This window comes from Cucurbita moschata, unplaced genomic scaffold (genome assembly GCF_002738365.1).
Source record: "Cucurbita moschata cultivar Rifu unplaced genomic scaffold, Cmos_1.0 Cmo_Scf00048, whole genome shotgun sequence".
NCBI lineage: Eukaryota > Viridiplantae > Streptophyta > Magnoliopsida > Cucurbitales > Cucurbitaceae > Cucurbita > Cucurbita moschata.
Window position 1 is genome coordinate 226,456 of NW_019268564.1, and position 20,583 is coordinate 247,038.

Consider the following 20,583-nt stretch of genomic DNA (forward strand, 5'->3'; position numbering starts at 1 on the left):
AAAAAAAAAAAAAAAAAAAAAAAAAACTAAAAAACTCATTATTTTATTTTTAAAATAGCCATAATTTTTTAAAAAATATATTTCAATTTTCAAAATTTTCTTTAATATCCTTAAAATTTTAATTTATTTGTATTTTCTGTGATCTTCTTATGGAATAATAATTTATTTCATATAAACTTCATTTTTAAAATATGTAATTCACAATTTCAAATTAAACCTTAATTATTTAGCAATTTATTTTTGACTCATTTTATCATTTTCTTACTCAACTTTTTCATATATTGTCCACTTTAACCGATTATATCGTCATATATTATCTACTTTAGCCCGTTACACATTGTCGTTAGCTAGCTTTACAATTTGCTATTCATTCAAACCCCCCGATCGTAGATATTATCCGCTTTAGTCCATTACGTATCATCGTCAGTCTCAAAATTTGCTCTTCAGACCCAACGATCGTTCACTTTAGCCCATTTGCTACTAAGACCCATCAGTTGTAGATATTGTTCTCTTTAGCCCATTATGTTTCGCTGTCAGCCTTGAAATTTGCTACTCAAACCAAATCATACGATTCTGCCTCTAAGTTTTGCTACGGTATATATATTATTCTAAAAATTTTCTAAAAATTAAAAAGTTGAAACACCAAACTTGGTTTAAGACCCTGTCAATTTCCTAATCATTTGCGTATGTTGGAAGGAAAAGAACACAACACAAAGATTCATGGCTAAGAAAAGAAGAAACCAACTCTGAAATATGATGAACAAATCCGCATATAACTTAACAAATCAACAAGTCAATTACTGCACCACGTGTTCGGCGACTCTCAGCACGTGCCTGTGATTAACTCTTCTGTTCCCTCGGGCTCGACTTCATTCGGGGGTGAACGAAAAACCTATCAGTTCAAAAAGTTCTGTACCTTTGCTAACCCAACAAAGTATCAGGGAAAATCCTCTATTTTAACACAGTTAAAACTACTTTTCGAGCTATCTCCGAATCGTAAATCAACGCTTCTTCTTGCTTCCTTTTGCAGAAGATTTTGATGGGCTGGCCACAAGATAGATGAACAGAATGACAATGGAGTTCACTGAGATCAGGGAACCGTACTTAGCGAGCAGCCTCTGCAGAGGAAAAATAATCTCGTGTGAATAAAAAGACGGCGATCAAAAGAACAAAAGTCGATGCAGCAGGCACAAACTTTGTGATGGTATGGTACAAAATGAGATCGAGAATCGATACGTAATAGATATTAACCGAAGAATTAAGAGCATGGGAGCACAGAATGGATCATACCTTAACCTGTCGAATTCATGCCCCAGTGAATGATAAATTCCATGCGAAGTAAAAAGTTTACATCAGTTAACCAAACGGATAAGACTATAAATCATTACGCTTGAAGCAGAGCACAAATTTTCGGTTTAAACTTACCCACTCAAACTTATTCTCGGGTAGTCTGTCAGCGAGGACATCCAACGGTAGAATTGGGGTCGATAAGGCTTCCTACAGATATCCAGAAGAACGGTAAAACGACTGTAGGTTAAGTAACCCGAACACAACCATAACCGTTATTGATAGGATACTTTACCTGTAAAGCAGACTTTGTAGGGACTCGGAATGTGACAACAGCAGGTGAACCATGAAACATTCCTTTTGTTTTTGCTTCCAACTCGAAAGAATGTGATAGATGACCACCACTGTCAAACAGCGGATTTGTGTTAGTCGCATGAAAACCCGGTGGAGTGTACGATGTCATATACGAAAGATTACAAAAAAATGGTGTCGCTTACGCGTCGAGTCTTTCCCACGATTTGGAAGTTTCGCCACTGATAACATCAAAGACATCTCCTGGCCAGCTTGCATCGTTCAGACTTACATCATACGCGGTCCTGGTAATCATTATAAAAGAAATACAAAAAATCGGTCGAAAAATAAGAAACCAGGTCACTTAGAAATAAAACATACAAAAGAGAACAGAGTTAATTCTAAAAACAAAAGAGTTAAGTCTCTCCTTTGCCTTAAAGTAAGCTCAAGTGAGCATAAGCTACTCATCATTGGCTCCATTTATGTCAAATAGATACTCGTACCGAGTTGATCTGGACAATTTCTACTTTTCATTTAGTGCTCAACACACATATGGTCAGATCTCACATTGGTTGGGGAGGAGAACGAAACATTCTTTATAAGGGTGTGGAAACCTCTCTCTAGCAGATGCATTTCCGAAAGGGAAAGCCCAAAACGGACAATATCTGCTAGCGGTGAACTTGAGCTGTTACACACACACACACAACCCTCCTCTCACCCATGGCTACCGTTCAAAACAGATAAATTTACATCAAATTGTAAAATTTTGACAAAGATTCACTCCAAGAGGCTGCATTTATATATTCGTGTCAAGTGCAAAATGTAGCAGCCCTTATTGAAACAAGATTTAGGCATAACTCCTGGAATGTGATCACGAATATCATAGTAGATGATCGAATATTCAGACAGACCATGCAGCAATCGTCAAAACAAGCAACTTGGTAAACCATTTTAAGAAAATTTACATTAAAAAACCAAAATACATTAGTTATTGATGCAGCTAAGCAAGGTATGCCCGGTTTCAGTTCATAATAGCCTTGAGGATCTCGGTATCCAACCACAACAAAAACAACTTTTTACAAATGCACCAAATCTCACATCCAGTTGCCCACCCCTTCAAACTTTCAAGTAAACCCAGAGTCTCTTGTATTGATTACTGTTAGACGAACACGACTCTCCACAATGGTATGATACTGTCCACTTTGAGCATAAACTCTCATGGCTTTGCTTTGGGCTTCCCCCAAAAGGTCTCATACCAATGAAGAGAGTATAATAAACCCAGAGTCTCTTGTATTGATTACTGTTAGACGAACACGACTCTCCACAATGGTATGATACTGTCCACTTTGAGCATAAACTCTCATGGCTTTGCTTTGGGCTTCCCCCAAAAGGTCTCATACCAATGAAGAGAGTATAATAAACCCAGAGTCTCTTGTATTGATTACTGTTAGACGAACACGACTCTCCACAATGGTATGATACTGTCCACTTTGAGCATAAACTCTCATGGCTTTGCTTTGGGCTTCCCCCAAAAGGTCTCATACGATACTGTCCACTTTGAGCATAAACTCTCATGGCTTTGCTTTGGGCTTCCCCCAAAAGGTCTCATACCAATGAAGAGAGTATGAGCATAAACTCTCATGGCTTTGCTTTGGGCTTCCCCCAAAAGGTCTCATACCAATGAAGAGAGTATAATAAACCCAGAGTCTCTTGTATTGATTACTGTTAGACGAACACGACTCTCCACAATGGTATGATACTGTCCACTTTGAGCATAAACTCTCATGGCTTTGCTTTGGGCTTCCCCCAAAAGGTCTCATACGATACTGTCCACTTTGAGCATAAACTCTCATGGCTTTGCTTTGGGCTTCCCCCAAAAGGTCTCATACCAATGAAGAGAGTATGAGCATAAACTCTCATGGCTTTGCTTTGGGCTTCCCCCAAAAGGTCTCATACCAATGAAGAGAGTATTCCTTGATTATAAACTCATAACCATTCCCTAAATTAGCCGATGTGGGACTTTCATCATCCAACACCTCCCCTCGAACAAAGTACGCCTCCCCTTAATCGAGGCTCGACTCCTTTGGAGTCTTAGTCATTTTTTACTATGCCTTTGAGAAGGCTTGATTCCTTTTCTTTTGGAGTCTTTTGTTCGACATTTGAGGATATACCGATCTATTGACACGACTAATTTTAGGGCATGACTCTGATACTATGTTAGACAAACACGACTCTCCATAATGGTATGATATTGTCCACTTTTAGCATAAGCTCTCATGGCTTTGCTTTGGACTTCCCCAAAAGACCTCGTACCAATGGAGAGAGTATTCCATGATTATAAACCCATGACCATTCCCTAAATTAGCCGATGTGGGACTTTCATCATCCAACAATTACGACTACATAAAAACAATCACAAAACAACGCACAACCAAATCCAATTCAGATCCAGAACAAAACATAACGGATCAAACGACGCATGCGCAAATACGATTCGATCTAGATCACATAGACCGCAGGGTGAGTATAGCTGAATCTAAAAACCAAAAGCGAAATCAAATTAAAGTAATCGAACGGAACATACGAAGATCCTTGATTGTAAATGTCGATGGAGACAGAGACACGTTCGGCGCCAGATTTCAGCCGAGTGAGCGACGCCTTCTTGTGCGCGACAATGAAAGGGACATCGGAGGTTGCAATCGTGGATGAGACTAACAGCAAAGCCAAAAGGACATAGACGAGAGGAGCCGGAGTCGGATTCGCCATGAAATCGTCAAAATTCTGGCCACGGAGATGATCGGCGAAGAAGAGAAGCGTCGACGAAATGGGAGTTTAAGAAGAGCCGCCGAATAAATTAGGTACGCAAAACCGTAGAATGGAACAATGAGAGATCTTACGGTGAATTTTGAGATCCCCACAAAATTTCAAACAGGGATAATCTTGTCATTTCGCTCCAAATTAAATTTGAATTAATTTCGATTGAAATAAATAAAAATTTCTCTAAAATTATTTTTTTTAAAAAAAAATACAAATTTGAACGTATATTTATTTAACTTAATAATTATCTTATTTATTATTTATTCTCTAGCAATTCTGTATTTTTTAAAAGTATGTTGAAGGTCATTTTTAAAAAATACATATGAAAATTGAGTTGCAATTTTATTTAAAAAAAAAAAAAAAAACTTTTACAAATTAACATTTTAGTTTTATTAAAAATAATCTAAATAGGGATTAAATTAACATTAAAAAAAACACCCTTTTAAGTTTCCGAAAAGTTCAAAAATATCATTATTGGTAATATTACATTTAAAAAATAATCATAAACTTTCAAAAGTAAATTTAAAAAGTTTCGAATAATCTATTATCTAATGACCTAGACCCATCGGGTAGCAGATATTATTCTCTTTGGGCTTTCCCTCTCAGGCTTTCAAGGCTTTAAAACATGTTTGCGTCGCACTCTTGATGGCAACATACTTGCGATTGTGCGACATTCACTTTCCAATGATAAGTGAGCTAAGCCAATTCGTTCTTACGTCGCCTATGGTCAAGCGATGTATGCTTGAGCCTCAAGTCTCGGTTTAGAAGGAAAGTTTTAGAAAATAAGGGTAGAGAGAGATTTTCAAAAGAGAGATTTTGAAAGAGACCTTATATATATATATATGTAAGGAAGAGAGTAACAACAACAGCTCACAGTATAGAATTATTAGTAAGGATGGAAGGTTTCCACACTCTTATAAAATGTGTTTTGTTCTCCACCTCAACTAAAGTGTGACATGGCATATGAGGTAGTGCAAACTATTTTCTTCTATATATTAATCTTAAATATTTTGATTTTTTTTAAATTAAAAAAATGAAAATTTTTAAAGACAACTTTCATTTAAAATATATATATATATATATATATATATATATTAATAAAACTTTCTAAAATGGAATGGTATTTTTAAACATTATTAAAAATTTAAGTTTATTTTTAAAACCTTTTAATTAGAATTTTTTTTTTTTTGAAAGTTTAAAAAATTTGTAAATATTTTTATTAATTTAGTTTAAAATTAATTTAAAAATTACGTGGACAATTTCATACTATATATATATATGTATATAATAAATCATAATTTGTTGGCGCGGTTTGAGAAGTGGGACTGGGAATTTTACGAATCAGCTCCTTGGGCAACGAGGCGATCTCTACTACTCCGCCATGTGAGGTTATGTCTCGGCCTCTGCACCTTCCTATTCCCAGATTCTCTCTCGCGTTTTGTGCTTTTGATTCTTATCGGATCCTTTCTAATGCTCCCCCGAACCTTCTCTCCCACTGGTAAGTCTTTTCTGTTTCTCTCGCACTTTCTTTCTAATCAATCTGTGCTCCGATCTGTTAATTTCTCTTTAATTTTTCATTCTGTCTCCTTAATCATTCATTACATTTCCGAAGATTTTCTTATTTTTGTAATTTTTGTAATTATTTCGTCCATTGTTGTACGAGTAGTCATCTGCTTGATTCTCTGCTGTTGAGGATTGATGGGAGGGAGTCCTATGTTGACTAATTTAGAGAATGATGATGAGTTTATAAGTGAGTAATACTATTATTATTAGTACGAGGCTTTTTGGGAAGTCCAAAATAAAGCCAGGAGAGTTTCCAACAAATAGTAGACGCGTTTTAGAATCGTGTGGCTGACGACAATACGTAATGGACTAAAACGGACAATATCTGCTAATGGTGGACTTAGGCTATTATAAATTGTATTAGAGCCCGACACTGAGCTGTGTGTCAGCGAGGATGCTGGCCCCTAAGGGAGGTGGATTGTGAGATTCCACGTTGGTTAGGAGAGGGGAGCAAAACATTCTTTATAAGCATGTATTAGATTGTGAAATTTCACATTGGTTGGAAGACATCGGGCTGTGTGCCAGCGAGGATATTGGCTCCTAAGTGGCCCCTAAGGGAGGTGGATTGTGAGATTCCATATTAGTTAGGGGAGGGGGGCGAAACATTCTTTATAACGGTGTATTGGATTGTGAAATTCCACGTTGGTTGGAAGACATCGGACAGTGTGCCAGCGGATATTGGCCCCTAAGAGAGGTGGATTGAGAGATCCACATTGGTTAGGAGAGGGGAGCGAAACATTCCTTATAAGGGTAGGGTGTATTGGATTGTGAAATTCCACATAGGTTGGAAGACATCGGGCGGTGTGCCAGTGAGGACGTTGGCCCTTAAGGGAGGTGGATTGAGAGATTCTATATTGGTTAGAGAGGGAAACGAAACATTTCTTATCTACATTGGTTGGAGTAGGGCTAGACTCTTTTCATAGTAAATGCGTTTTAAAACCGTGAGGTTGACGGCGATACGTAACAGGCTAAAGTGGATAATATTTACTAGCGGTGGGTTTGGATTGCTACCGTCGATGTGCCTATCTCAAGTTTTTCAATATCTGCTGGTCGTGTCGTACCGTTGTTATATCAGGCTGTGGCTTACTACTACCACGGTCTGATCCTCGACAAGGGTTCGAACCGTCATGCCATGTCTGTGCTGTGTGCTGTTTTCTTGCTGCAGAAGGGCTTCTGCCTGAAAGCAAGAAAGCATCCCCTGTCACCAGCTTGGTTGCTTTCATAGTTCTCAAGTTGAGCAGTTGCTGCTTTGATTATATCAGTTCAAAACTTAGAATACTTATTTTTTCCTAGAGAAGTAGGACTTTCCGGACGCTTAAAAGGTCATTCCAAACATGCTCGATGTTTGGTCTCTCTGCTTTGCCACTTATCTTCGGTTTCACTTCTAGTCTCATATGTTTAGCTCATATTTTAGAGGGCTTTTGTTTTCGGTGGAGCGTACAATAAAACATTCTAGATACAATTTGTTGAGGATTGTTAAGTGGAGTCCCACATCGACTAATTAAGGAATTGATCATGGGTTTATAAGTAAGGAACACTAGCTTCATTAGTACGAGGCCTTTTGGGGAAACAAAAAACAAAGTCATGAGAGCTTATAGTCAAAGTGGTCAATATCATACGGTTGTGGAGGTTCGTGGTTTCTAACATGGTATCAGAGTCATGCATTTAACTTAGTCATGTTAATCGAATCCTCAAAATAAGTTGCTAGCTTCGAAGGTGTAATAAAAAGTTACTCAAGTGTTGAACAAATGGTGTACTTTGTTCGAGGGCTCCAGAGGAGGAGTCAAGCCTCGATTGAGGAGAGGTTGTTTGAGGGCTCCATAGACCTCAGGAGAGGCTCTATGATGTACTTTGTTCGAGGATTGTTAAGAGAGGAATCTCACATCCCCTAGTTAAAAGGTTGGTCATGAGTTTATGAGGAATATATATCCATTGGTACGAGGCTTTTTAAAAGCAAAGTCACGAGACTTTATATTCAAAGTGGACAATATCGGTTCGTGGTTTTTAACACAATTTTGGATAAAATATACTTTTTATTCCCGAGTTTGAACTTAATTTCTATTTGGTTCTCGAGTTTTTAAAATGAACGCTTTTGATATTTTTGAAGCAAAATATTAACCGTTTTATCATAAAGATATTTAATTTAATTTTTTAAATTTAAAGTTATTATTAAAACTTTTAAAATTTAGGGATAATTTTTATTAATTTAAAAAAACTATTGAATAGGGGCAAAAGTGGAATTCGAATACACTAGTTAAATAATTGATTAAACCTACGCGTCAATCTATTATCAATTATAGATAATCAATGAATAATCAATTATATTTAAATAATTTAATATTTATTTAATCTAATTACATCATTTTTAAAATATTAATTTTGGTAATTTAATATTTGTGAGTTAATTAATTATATTCAAAATAAACATAGCATAAATCATTTGTGATTCGCCTCTAGCTTGTTGATCTTCTCGGTTCGACATTTCACTTGTTGATCTAGCTAGATCGACCCTTAGCTTGTCGATCTTCTTCATATTTTTTATACTTCAAATCTCTTCAATTTTAACTTCAAAGTTTTTAAATTTTCAGTCATATCCCCCTACTAATAGTTATATACTGTGAGCTGTTGTTGTTACTTTATTGTTTGCATATATAACGTCTCTTTCAAAAATCTCTCTCTGTCCTGGTTTTCTAAAACCTTTCTCTCAAACCAAGTGGCTTGAGCATACGTCGCTTGGCCGTAGGCGACGTAAGAACGAATTAACTGAGCTTACTTGTCATTGAAAAGTGAGTGCCGTACAATCGTAAGTCCGCTGCCAACAAGAGTGTGATTGTGATATATATTTTGATCTTTAAAATCTGACGATCTTCAAAAATATTTTAAAGAGTTTTCGGTCATCCAGAGGATTTTAATTTTTTAAACCTTTTTCTTGATCTTCTTTGATGTCCAAAGAAGAATCTAAACTCTTCCTGAGTTCTCTAGATCTTTATTTAGAGTGTTTTTCAACCTTCTCCGACTTTAATGCTTCTTCGACTCATTCACTGAATTTAGACTTATTGGATTAAGATTATATATATATATATATATATATATTTAATGTTGGTTTAAATTTGACTCAAATTTAGTTATTTGGAGATACGTGGCCTTAAAATTGAAATTTATTTATTTTTGTCTTGAAATCAAATATGGGACACGTGTCAACTTAATAATTAATCTCAAATTTAATAATTTATAATTTTATAAAAATAAAATAAAATTACTTATTTTGTCTAATGTGTAAGTGGTGTGTCCACAAATATTTGCTTTTGATATTTATTTATTGTTTAATGAAATGACATCTTCGTCAACAAATAATCCAATTAATTTTCATTTCCTACTTTTTCCATAAACGGTGAGTGTGAAATAATTAGCTGTCATTTTTTTTTTATATATATATATATATATATATTACAATTAACGAGATGGATTGATTCAACCTAATCAACTGATTGAAAATTATTACATATACCGTTCAATCGTAAGAACTCTAAAATTCAACGAATTTTCACTACTAAGAGTAGTTCAAGACAAAGTAGTAGAGATGTTCAATGGGCGGGATGAGGATAGAGAAACCTTCTCTGTCCCATCCCCGCTGCCTATTTCATTCTCTACGAAAATTTTCATTTATTTTTGTAAGGATCGGTCAAAGATCCAACTATTAACTTTTTTCCTATATTTAAAAATTTTTATTTTTAAATATAATATTTATTAAAAAAATATTAATAAATCAATACATTTTTTAAGCAAATATATATATATATATAAAACATTCTATCAACAAAATTAAAAAAAAAAGAAATTCAAAATTTGATATTAAAATATAGTATTTAAAAAAAATCAAAATTTAATATTAGAACGTAGTCTTAAAAAATTATATATATATAATATTACCTTTAAAGTCTCACAATTAACTAATTTATATTTTTAATATATATATATATATATTTATATTAAATGAGACATGACGGGAATATATATTTATATTAAATAGGATTGGGCGAGGACAAGAAATATAATCCCGTCCCCGACCCCTATAGAGAAAAAAATGTTCCTCATTCTCTCCCCATTTTCCATCTAAACATCCACTTTCTATTCGGGACGGGTCTCGTGAATACCGAGCTTCACGTATTTTGTATAAAATAGACGTCTATGAACGTATTAAATAGTTTTTAAAATTTAGGAAGTATAATTTAAATATATATTATCAGTAATAAATAGGGCAAGAATGTTGAAGTTGGTTGACCAAATGAGCGCGTTACAGCGTACAAAAGCCTTCTCTGCCATTTACCAATTACGGAATTGGCGACCATTCCTTAGCCACCGGCCACCACACATGTCTGAACTCAAATAGTCCAGTAGTGACCAATTTTCCATAAACGCCCGCTGCTCACAACCGACAATACTCTGTACTTCCACTCTCCGCCACCGCTGCCGCTGCCACTGCCGTTGCCGTCGCGGTTGCAGCTGCCACCACCGATCCCCTTCTCCCACACTTTTCCCGTTCAGCTCGCTGTTTTGACCCTGTTGCTATCGTTATACCTTCCATTTTTCCACTGCCTTCGACAATTGACTTATCACATTTCGTCTTGGAGCGGGAGACTTGCCTTTTTGCTTCTGTGTTTCGTTGTGGTTCTTTCTCATGGCTGCCACCGGGTCTTGTGTCTTCCATGGCGGTGTGTTTTTGGCTCTCCGGCGGGATTGGATGTCGTCCAACGGGAGTTTCAAATCTGGTTCGATTGGGATCCCTAATGCTCGGCGACTTGCTGTGTCTGCTACTTCCATGAACCAAGTTGCTTCGACATCCTCACCGGAGATTACTGTTACCTCATCGGCGGTGGAGAGTAATGTGTTTGGTAAAGGCCGGTTTGAGAAGAATCACGAACATGCTGCGACAAAGACTGTAGGAGTTGGTGGTGAAAATGGAAGTCGGTCGAACTTTGGTTGGGAAGATACGGAGGTGCGGAAGAGCTTGAAGGACTATTTTGAACAGTCGGTTGAATTGATTAGATCGGACGGGGGGCCTCCTCGCTGGTTCTCGCCGTTGGAGTGTGGTTCTCGAATGGATAATTCTCCTTTGCTTCTGTTCTTGCCTGGTTCGTTTTCTTCTCTTGATTGGATCGTTTGTTAGTTTGTAACTTGTATCAGCTATTTGTCTGACGGCCAAATCCACAGCTCATCTCATAGAATTGCTAGTTTCTTCTTCATGTTCTCTGTTTATCGTCCATGTATTTCCTTTTTCTGGTTCTTCTGGACTTCTAGAATTCGTTGTGTGTGTATCTTCTTCTTTCTTTATATCATTGCGTTTGATTATCATGCGATCGCTCTATGATTTGAATCTGCAGGTATTGATGGAGTTGGACTTGGACTTATCAAGCATCATCAGAAACTGGGAAAGTACGTATCTCCTTGAGTGCGAAATGATTTCCAATTATTAGTTTCTTATCTTTCAATATGATCGAAACTGGATTCGAATTTTGAAATTGGCGGAAACGTGTAGCAGTGGCTAACTCTTCTATGATTTTTGTTGCTTCATTCTAGGATTTTCGATGTATGGTGCTTGCATATTCCAGTTTGGGATCGAACGCCATTTACAGGTGATTATCAGCTCGCTTACTGTGTAATATGGCATTTGCGTTTCTGCATCGTCCTTAGAAGAAGGATTTTTCTTTAATCTTGACAAAAAGTACAATGATTATCTGAATCTCGTTTACTTTTCTAGTTAAGAATGTTAGATGAACACGATGAACACGACTCTATGATATGATATTGTCCACTTTGAGCATAAGCTCACATGGCTTTTTGATCATAAACCCACGATCATTCCCTAAATTAGCTGATGTGGGACTTTCATTATTCAACACCTCCCCTTGAACAAAGTACATCTCCTCTTAATCGAGGCTCGATGGCACAACTAAGTTTAAGGCATAACTCTGGTACCATGTTAGATGAACACTCTCCACAATGGTATGATATTGTCCACTTTGAGTATAAGCTCTCATGGTTTTGCTTTGGGTTTCCCCAAAAGGCCTCATAGCAATGGAGAGAGTATTCTTTGATTATAAATCCATGATCCTTCCCTAAATTAGTCGATGTGAAACTTTCATCATCCAACAGAGAATATCCATCAAAAGAAATAATCATGATTAGTTTTGGCCTTTGGGTGAGGATGATTCTATTTTTGGTGTCTCAACTCGGTAGATTTAGATTAAGAAATCTATATTGGTTATAGTGAGTTGTATGCTATCATCAAAAAAGTAAGATTGAGTGTTCAATTTCTTGAAGTCTCTGAATTATATAACTCAATGCAGAATTACTGAAGTTGGTCGAAAAAACGGTAAAAGATGAGCACCGTCGTTCCCCAAAGAAACCGATTTATCTTGCTGGAGAATCCTTGGGAGCATGCCTTGCTCTATCTGTTGCTGCTTGCAATCCACATATTGATATTGTATTGATTTTATCTAATCCAGGTAAGCTCAATGAAGTATTTGATGAGTCTTTTTGCCTCTATGGTTGCACGAAACCAAGCTCCTGCCTGTTATGGCGTGGACTGAGGTTGAACTTTGATCTTATTACTTAAAAATACAACATGATTACTAAATTGAACGCCTGAAGACCAAAAATCGTCGCGGTTCTTAAAGTAGACTGCAGAACATTTTGTAATTTTGTGATGTGATGCTTGTGAAAGGATGAGTTTACCGGGAAAATCAAGATGCTAGCAATGAGGGTTAAATTTCAGATCCACCGCTAGCAGACAGTGTTCTCTTTGGGCTTTTCCTTTCAGGCTTCCCCTCAAAACTTTAAAACACGTCTACTAGGGGAAGGTTTCCATAGCCTTATAAGGATGTTCTGTTATCCTCCCCAACCAACCTGGGACATCACAAATTTGATCTTATGAATTCTGTGTTTGGTGGAATTTGATGCATGATACAAATATACATATTTATTCAATATGTTATTCTTTCTGACTTCAATTAACGTAATGTGTATCATATGGATTCAATCTCTTCGCTCTACTGAATAATGGTTTTTTTTATTTTCCCTGGCAGCTACTTGTTTCAGTAAGTCGCCATTACAACCTGTAGTATCCTTGTTGGAACTCATGCCAGAATCATTGCAAGTTAGCCTCCCTTACATACTGAATTTACTGAAAGGTTTTTTTTCCTTGTTATTCAAGTTTTATTTTCTGTACTTATTGGTTGAAATACATACTTCATTTGCACTTGCCCAACTGTGAGATCCCACGTTGGTTGGAGATTGGAACGAAACATCCTTTATTAGGGTGTGGAAACCTCTACCTAGTAGACGCGTTTTAAAATCGTGAGGCTGACGGCTATACATAACAGACTAAAGCGGATAATATTTGCTAGTAGCGGGCTTGAGCTATTACAAATGGTATCAGAGTCAGACACCAAGCGGTGTGCCAGCGAGAACACGGCCCCCCAAGGGAGGTGGATTGTGAGATCCCACATTGGTTGAGAAGGGGAACGAAACATCCATTATTAGGGTGTGGTGTGGATTGTGAGATCCCACATTGTTTGGAGAGGGGAACGAAGCATCCCTTGTCGCAATATCTACCACTCAAAAGTGTGCATAGATATGAAAATATTATTACTCAACGAAAGAATACAGATTTAAGAATGAGGAAAAGAATTGGGATCGAATGTTCTATCTTCGTTGATATTCACGACCTTTAAATAGGATACAAGATACTAAATAATATCTACCAAGAAGATATATTTCCTAACTAATATATTCTGGAAGATTACGAATATCATATATTCCATAACTAATTCAAACTAAAATAAGTTGCACTAAATTGTGACATCCCTTATTAGGATATGGAAACCTCTCTCTAGTAGATGCATATTAAAACCGTGAGGCTAACGACAATACATAACGAGCCAAAGCGGACAATATCTGCTAGCTGTTGGCTTGGGCTATTACAAATGGTATCAGAGTTAGACACCAGGCAATGTGCCAGCGAGAACACTGGCCGCCAAGGGGGGTGGATTGTGAGATCCCACATTGGTTGGAAAGGGGAACGAAACATCCCTTGTTAGGGTGGAGTGGATTGTGAGATCCCACGTTAGTTGGAGAGGGGAACAAACCATCCCTTATTAGGGTGTGCAAAACCTCTCCCTAGTAGACGCGTTTTAAAACCGTGAGGCTGACGGCGATAGTAACAGGCCAAAGCAGACAATATTTACTAGCTGTGGACTTGGGTTGTTACAAATACTGAATTTCATGGAGGTGTTCTTTTGCCAATATTTAGTTCCAGTCTACCATAGTCGTCTATCCAAGCCTTTTGTCACTAGATGTTATTGTTATTATTTGCACTCTGCACAGCCTTTTGAATTGGTGGGAGCATTCATCCTACATCACTAGGTGTGAAGACACAAGAAGCATGTTTTCTTGTAAATTCAATAGCATGCCTTTAAAATCCTAAACTGCTGCTATTCATTCAAATGGATGGGCAAGTTGCTTCGTACTTGATTGAAAATTGTACTTCGAAATATACTTTTTGCATTATAGATATCAAAAGTTTGATGTTGAAGAATGAACTGAAAATATTGAACTTAATATGATATTAAATTGGAAGATTCAAGTTCTAATCCTAGAATGTAGCTTTTGGACATAGAGGGGATTATGCTCTAGAGGACCATGTTTAATTATTGGTACTTCATGATGATTTTTAACTTTATACAATAATTGACAGCAATATATTTTTTAGGTGATACATCTAGACGGCCATTGGAAATTGTGGAACTCATATTGCAACAAATAATTAGCGAATTATCGCAGGATCTTGGTGCATTATCTTCTCACCTCTCTGTAAGACGAGTTCTCTGACCTCTGTGTACTCAAAACCGAATATGATAATAGATTGTTTCTCAACATAATATCTCCTTAGAATCTTATGAAGATATTGCTTTGTAATTGGATTTTCCTAACATTGATGCGCACGTTAAATTTTCTTATTCTGTGCTGATGTTATGATATCTAATTAATGATTGAGATTACAGGTTCTTGCTGATATTTTACCGGTAGAAACGCTCATCTGGAAGTTGAAAATGCTTAAATCTGCTTCAGCAGATTCCAACTCACGGCTTCATGCCGTAAAAGCTCAGACTTTGATACTCTGCAGGTCTATATCTCAAGTCAAATCCTTTATCTCGTGGCTTTACTTTTAGTTTCTCCAAAAGGCCTCGTACCAGTAGAAATGTATTTCTTACTTATAAACCCATGATCATCCCCTGTGGGACTCCCCACCAACAATTCTCCCCTCGAACAAAGTATTCCATAGAGTCTCCCCTGATGCCTATGGAGCCCTCGAACAGCCTCTCTTAATTGTGGCTTGACTCCTTTTTTGGAGCCCTCAAACAAAGTACACAATTTGTTCGATACTTAAGTCACTTTTGACTACATCTTTGAGGCTCACAACTTCTTTGTTCGACACTTGAGAATTCTATTGACCGAGTTAAGTTAAGGGCATGGCTCTGATACCATGTTAGGAATCACAACTCTCCACAATGGTATGATATTGTCCACTTTGAGCAAAAGCTCTCATGGCTTTCCTTTTGGTTTCTCCAAAATGCCTCATACCAATGGAGATGTATTCCTTACGTATAAACCCATGATCACCCCCTTAATTAGCCAATGTGGAACTCTCTACCAACAATCATCAGCACACTAATCCCACCGACCCTCATAATAACATATTTGTGTTCTTTATTATGGTTGGCTTTAATATTAGTATAATCCAAGCCTTCTTAGCCTCTGAACAACCTATTGGAAACATGGTCATTATATATCTTGTTTATGATCCTGAATTATTGTGTCTTTACAGTGGCAGAGACCTGTTGCTACCCAGTATTGAGGAAGGTAGAAGACTTCGTCAGTTTTTGCCAAAATGTGAGATTCGAAGATTTTCCGACAATGGCCATTTTCTTTTCTTGGTAGGAGACCATTTTCCTCGTAAGGAAGAAATGTTAACTTTCTCAGCTATAGATTCTTTTTTCTATTTGTTCTTCCTACTGACTACAAAAGAAATCAAGGCCTATAACTATCTACCCAAACAAAGGTGCTTATAAATAAAAATAGTTAAGGAGGAGAAAAGAAACTGTATCTGTTTCATGTAGGTGGAGGAAACAGATAAAAGAAAGCAACTTTCTTCCTATTTTTCTTCTTTCTAACGCAGCTGGTTCCATTTCATTTAGGTTGTTATCAAGTGAAATGAATGAAAGTTACCAAAATTAATGAATAAATAACATAATTCTGCTAATGAATGCATGGCAGGAGGATGGTGTTGATTTGGCTGCTACAATCAGAGGTGCTAGTTTCTACCGCCGGTCACAAAACCTGGACTTTGTTTCTGATTTCATCCCACCATCGCCTGATGAATTCACAAAAATATTTAATGACTATAGGTAATTACACTTCGACACAAATTTGTACAAATATTTTTCTACTTATTTTCTCTTTGTTGACGACGAGAAAGCCAGTTAATTAATATATTTACCATATATGTGAAGGTATTGGGATTTCAAATTTGTTGATTTTGAGAATTTTAAAGAAGAATTTATGATGTTCCACAATTTTAGGACCACTCATTTATAAACATGTTATGCTTTTTCTAGATTGATTGATTTGGTAACTAGTCCGGTGCTGTTTTCAACTCTAGAAGATGGGAAAATTGTGAGGGGACTCGCAGGTATTCCTGAAGAAGGTCCGGTCCTGTTCGTTGGCTATCATATGCTATTGGGACTAGAATTGGCTCCCATGGTAGGCCAGTTCTTCAAAGAAAAGAACATAATTTTACGAGGGATGGCACATCCTATGATGTTTGTAAAAGTGAAGGAAGGAAGTTTACCTGAATTAGCATCATATGACTCATTTAGAATGATGGGTGCTGTTCCTGTCACTGCCCAGAACTTATATAAACTTCTTTCTTCCAAGGCTCACGTCTTATTATATCCCGGAGGCGTGCGTGAGGCTCTACATCGGAAGGTAAGTTAAGACTGATGAATTGAAGGAACTAATTCTTTTCCTCAAGTCACATCACCAGCATTAAATTTTGGTTTGGTTATCTTTTGTTTAGTTCGTTCAACTCAAACCATTCAGTTTATTTATAAATATCAGGGAAAATGATTTTACATGTAGTTCCACCTGAAATTATTTCTTGGGTCATTTTGTTACATAGAATAGCTCCACTTATAAACTTGTGCAAATTCTTTCTTCCATCATATCAACATGATTTAACATACCGTCTGGGAGCTAAAGACCTCTGTTATTTGACTCTCTTTCTTTACAGGGTGAAGAATATAGGCTATTCTGGCCTGAGCAATCAGAGTTTATCCGAATGGCTGCTCGGTTCGGAGCCAAAATTGTACCTTTTGGTGTCGTGGGAGAAGATGATTTCGGTGAAGTAAGTTTCCCCTCCCCCTGACCCTCCATTTTCATTAATCATTTTTCGCTTTCTTTCACTTTTTCTTGCCTCTAGGTTTAGAGTAGTTGATAAGTAAGAAATACATCTCTATTGGTATAAAGCATTTTGGGGAAACTAAAAACAAAATCACGAGAGCTTATGCTCAAAGTGGACAATATCATACCATTATGGGAGTTCGTGGTTTCTAATATGGTATCAGAGTCATACCCTAAATTTAGTCTTATCAATAGAATCCTCAAATGTCGAATAAAGAAGTTGTGAGCCTCGAAAGTGTAGTCACACGTGATTCAAGTGTCGAACAAAGAGTGTACTTTGTTCGAGTGCTCTAGAGAAAGGAGTCGAGCCTCGATCAAGGGAGACTGTTTGAGGGCTACATAGGCCTCAGGGGAGAGTCTATGGTGTACTTCATTCGAGAGGAGGATTGTTGGGAGGGAGTCCCACTTTGACTAATTAGGGGGTTGATCATGGGTTGATAAGTAAGAAATACATCTCCATTGGTACGAGGCCTTTTGGGGAAACCAAAAGCAAAACCACGAGAACATATATTCAAAGTGAACAATATCATACCATTATGGAGAGTCATGATTCCTAACCACCTATTCGTTCAAAACATTATCTCTTGCTCAATTCTTATCTCTCTCGAAAACTAATTCCTTTTGTTATCAGGTGGTTTTTGATTACGAAGACCTGATCAAAATTCCGTATTTCAAAAACCAAATAGAGGCTCTAACCAGCGAAGCCGTGAGACTGAGGTTCTTTCCATTCTCATCGTTAACGTCATCGATTCGTAAACGCGATCTCACTTTCCATTCCAGGATATTTTTCTAAATGGTCTCGATTATAACAGGGCTGACATGAAAGGGGAGGTAGCAAACCAAGCTGTCCACCTTCCTGGAATTCTCCCTAAACTTCCAGGAAGATTTTATTATTACTTCGGAAAGCCATTCGACACCGAAGGTACGTTTACTCGAAGAACATCGTACTCGTTTTGATGTTGTTCTTGTCTAACTTGTGATATATATATATATATATACTTCCAATTGTTATGCATATAAAGGTCAGAAAGAGGAACTACGAGACAGAGAGAAGGCTCATGAGCTATATCTTCAAGTAAAGGGCGAAGTGGAGAACTGCCTTGCATACCTACAGAGCAAAAGAGAGAGCGATCCTTACAGACGGCTATGGGATCGTCTAGCTTATCAAGCTAAGCATGGCTTCACATCTGAGGTTCCTACGTTCGAAATCTGAGCCAACAAGAACTGTCTGAGATTTAGCAGTTAAGAGAGTGGTGGGGTCAATTCTTCGCTTCTTTTCAGGTAAAAACTTAAACCCATCTCTGTTCTTGTTAGGAATTTGAATATAATGCCATTTTGTGAATGTAAATTCTATTCATTTGCTGAGAAGAACTAGCCTTTGATGTGGGAGACCTTGTATTCATGATTATTCTTGTGCTTGCATTGCAAAATAATCAGATAAAGAATAAATCTGTTTTTGTTTGGTGCTATAAAATTGATATGTTTGGATTGCACTATAACCGTTCGTTTGCCCGTCTTCCTAACGCCTCCCCGAGGACCTTCAGAAATTTTATAACGGGTTCCCTTCTCTTCCTAACACCGAAATTTTATAACAGGTTCTGTAACGGCCCAGATCCATTGTTAGCAGATATTGTCTTTTTTGGGCTTTCTCTTTTGGTGTTCTCTTTGGGTTTTCCCTTTCAGGCTTCCCCTCGAGGCTTTAAGGCTTTAAAAGCCGTCGGTTAGGGGAAGGTTTCCACGCCCAATAGTGTTTTGTTCTCCTCTCCAACCAATGTGAGACATCACAATCCACCCCTCCTTTTGGGGCCCAATGTTCTCACTGACACTCTTTCCTTCCTCTAATCGATGTGGGATTGCCACCAAATCCACCCCCCCTTCGAGGCCCAGCATCCTTACTGGCACACCGTCTCGTGTCTACACCCTTTCGGAGAACAGCGAGAAAGTTGGCACATCGTCCGGTGTTTGGCTCTGATACCATTTGTAACGGTCCAGATCCACCACTAGCAGATATCATCCTTTTTGGGCTTTCCCTTCTAGGTTTCCTCTCAAAGGCTTTAAAACGCGTCTGTTAGGAGAAGGTTTCTACACCCTTATAAATGGTGTTTTGTTCTCCTCCCCAACTAATTTGGGACATCACAGGTTCCGTTGTCTTTGTAACACCTCCTTGAAGACCTTCAGAAATTTTATAGATACTTGTTTATAAAAGTAAAGTTGAGTGCTACTATCGACTTCCGATCTATAGTTTCTCTCTTTTTTTTTTCTTGCGAATTTTCTTGGTAGATGTCTGCGTTATATGAATATTAAAAATATGAATTAAACCGAAAAACATAAACTATGCTAATGGGTTGAGATTAGTTTGAATTTATCATCTTAAGAAGAATTGTTGTTGTAACAGTTGAACTATGCTTGATGTTGATCGATAAATACCCATTTCAATTTACTTATTTCATCAAAATTATGTTTCATTGTTTTGAATATTATGATAAAATCTTTGAATCCAAGTTTAGAATCTTTGTTAACATGTTTTCATCCATATCTAACCTTTAGAGCTTCAACTCATAGCTGAACATAGTACAAAGTCACACCACTTGATTGACAAGATTTCTTTAGTTCATTTGGCCTTTCCCCATAATTTCCATTTCTCTTAATTAAATTTCAAAAATAAAAATATATATTAACTCAAATTGCTTCTTTTTAATTTTTTTTTTTAAAAAAACCTTCCCGCCCTTTTTCTCGTAGTGATCTTAATTAGATTTAACTTTTTGATCGAGAATATATGTCTTAATTAATTAAATTATTATTCAACTAACATCAATATTTGTAATTTTGTATATAAAATAAATGTGTTAAAAATATTTATTTATGCAATGCATAAAAGTTTTGGAAAAAAAATATTTAAAAAAATTGAAAAATAAATTAAAAGTATATAAAAAGAAATTTGAAAATAGTTAAAATATAGCATTTGATTCCATGGGGAGATTTTTGTAAATATATGATTTCTCATATACAATTTGGCCCTAAACAGTTTCTCAATCTCTAAGAGCTAAACAAAAACCGCCACGTGGCCATCATATTCACAACCCTCCAAAAAAAAAAAAAAAAAAA

The 20,583-nt window shown here is 36.8% G+C and overlaps 2 protein-coding genes across 3 annotated transcripts; one reads left to right on the top strand and one right to left on the bottom strand.

The window, feature by feature from the left end:
• Nucleotides 1-717: 717 nt before the first annotated feature.
• Nucleotides 718-4,458, bottom strand: LOC111435340 (translocon-associated protein subunit beta-like). 2 transcript variants are annotated; one of them, XM_023072806.1, is made up of 6 exons: nt 4,163-4,458; nt 1,785-1,883; nt 1,583-1,691; nt 1,426-1,497; nt 1,291-1,296; nt 718-1,118 (listed from the first exon to the last, which is right to left on the bottom strand). In XM_023072806.1, exons 1-6 carry the CDS (start codon nt 4,342-4,344, stop codon nt 1,002-1,004), a joined length of 585 nt encoding a protein of 194 aa, XP_022928574.1. In that variant the 5' UTR covers nt 4,345-4,458; the 3' UTR covers nt 718-1,001. The 2 variants fall into 2 exon arrangements, with proteins under 2 accessions (XP_022928574.1, XP_022928575.1); XM_023072807.1 differs by lacking the exon at nt 4,163-4,458 and adding an exon at nt 1,966-2,140 and having other exon boundaries at nt 1,785-1,903.
• Nucleotides 4,459-10,636: 6,178 nt separating this feature from the next.
• Nucleotides 10,637-18,935, top strand: LOC111435329 (acyltransferase-like protein At3g26840, chloroplastic). Its single transcript, XM_023072793.1, has 14 exons — nt 10,637-11,090; nt 11,340-11,391; nt 11,536-11,591; nt 12,306-12,464; nt 13,044-13,148; nt 14,729-14,829; nt 15,021-15,142; nt 15,845-15,953; nt 16,294-16,424; nt 16,635-17,004; nt 17,309-17,422; nt 18,110-18,195; nt 18,291-18,400; nt 18,501-18,935. Exons 1-14 carry the CDS (start codon nt 10,637-10,639, stop codon nt 18,689-18,691), a joined length of 2,160 nt encoding a protein of 719 aa, XP_022928561.1. The 3' UTR covers nt 18,692-18,935.
• Nucleotides 18,936-20,583: the final 1,648 nt, after the last annotated feature.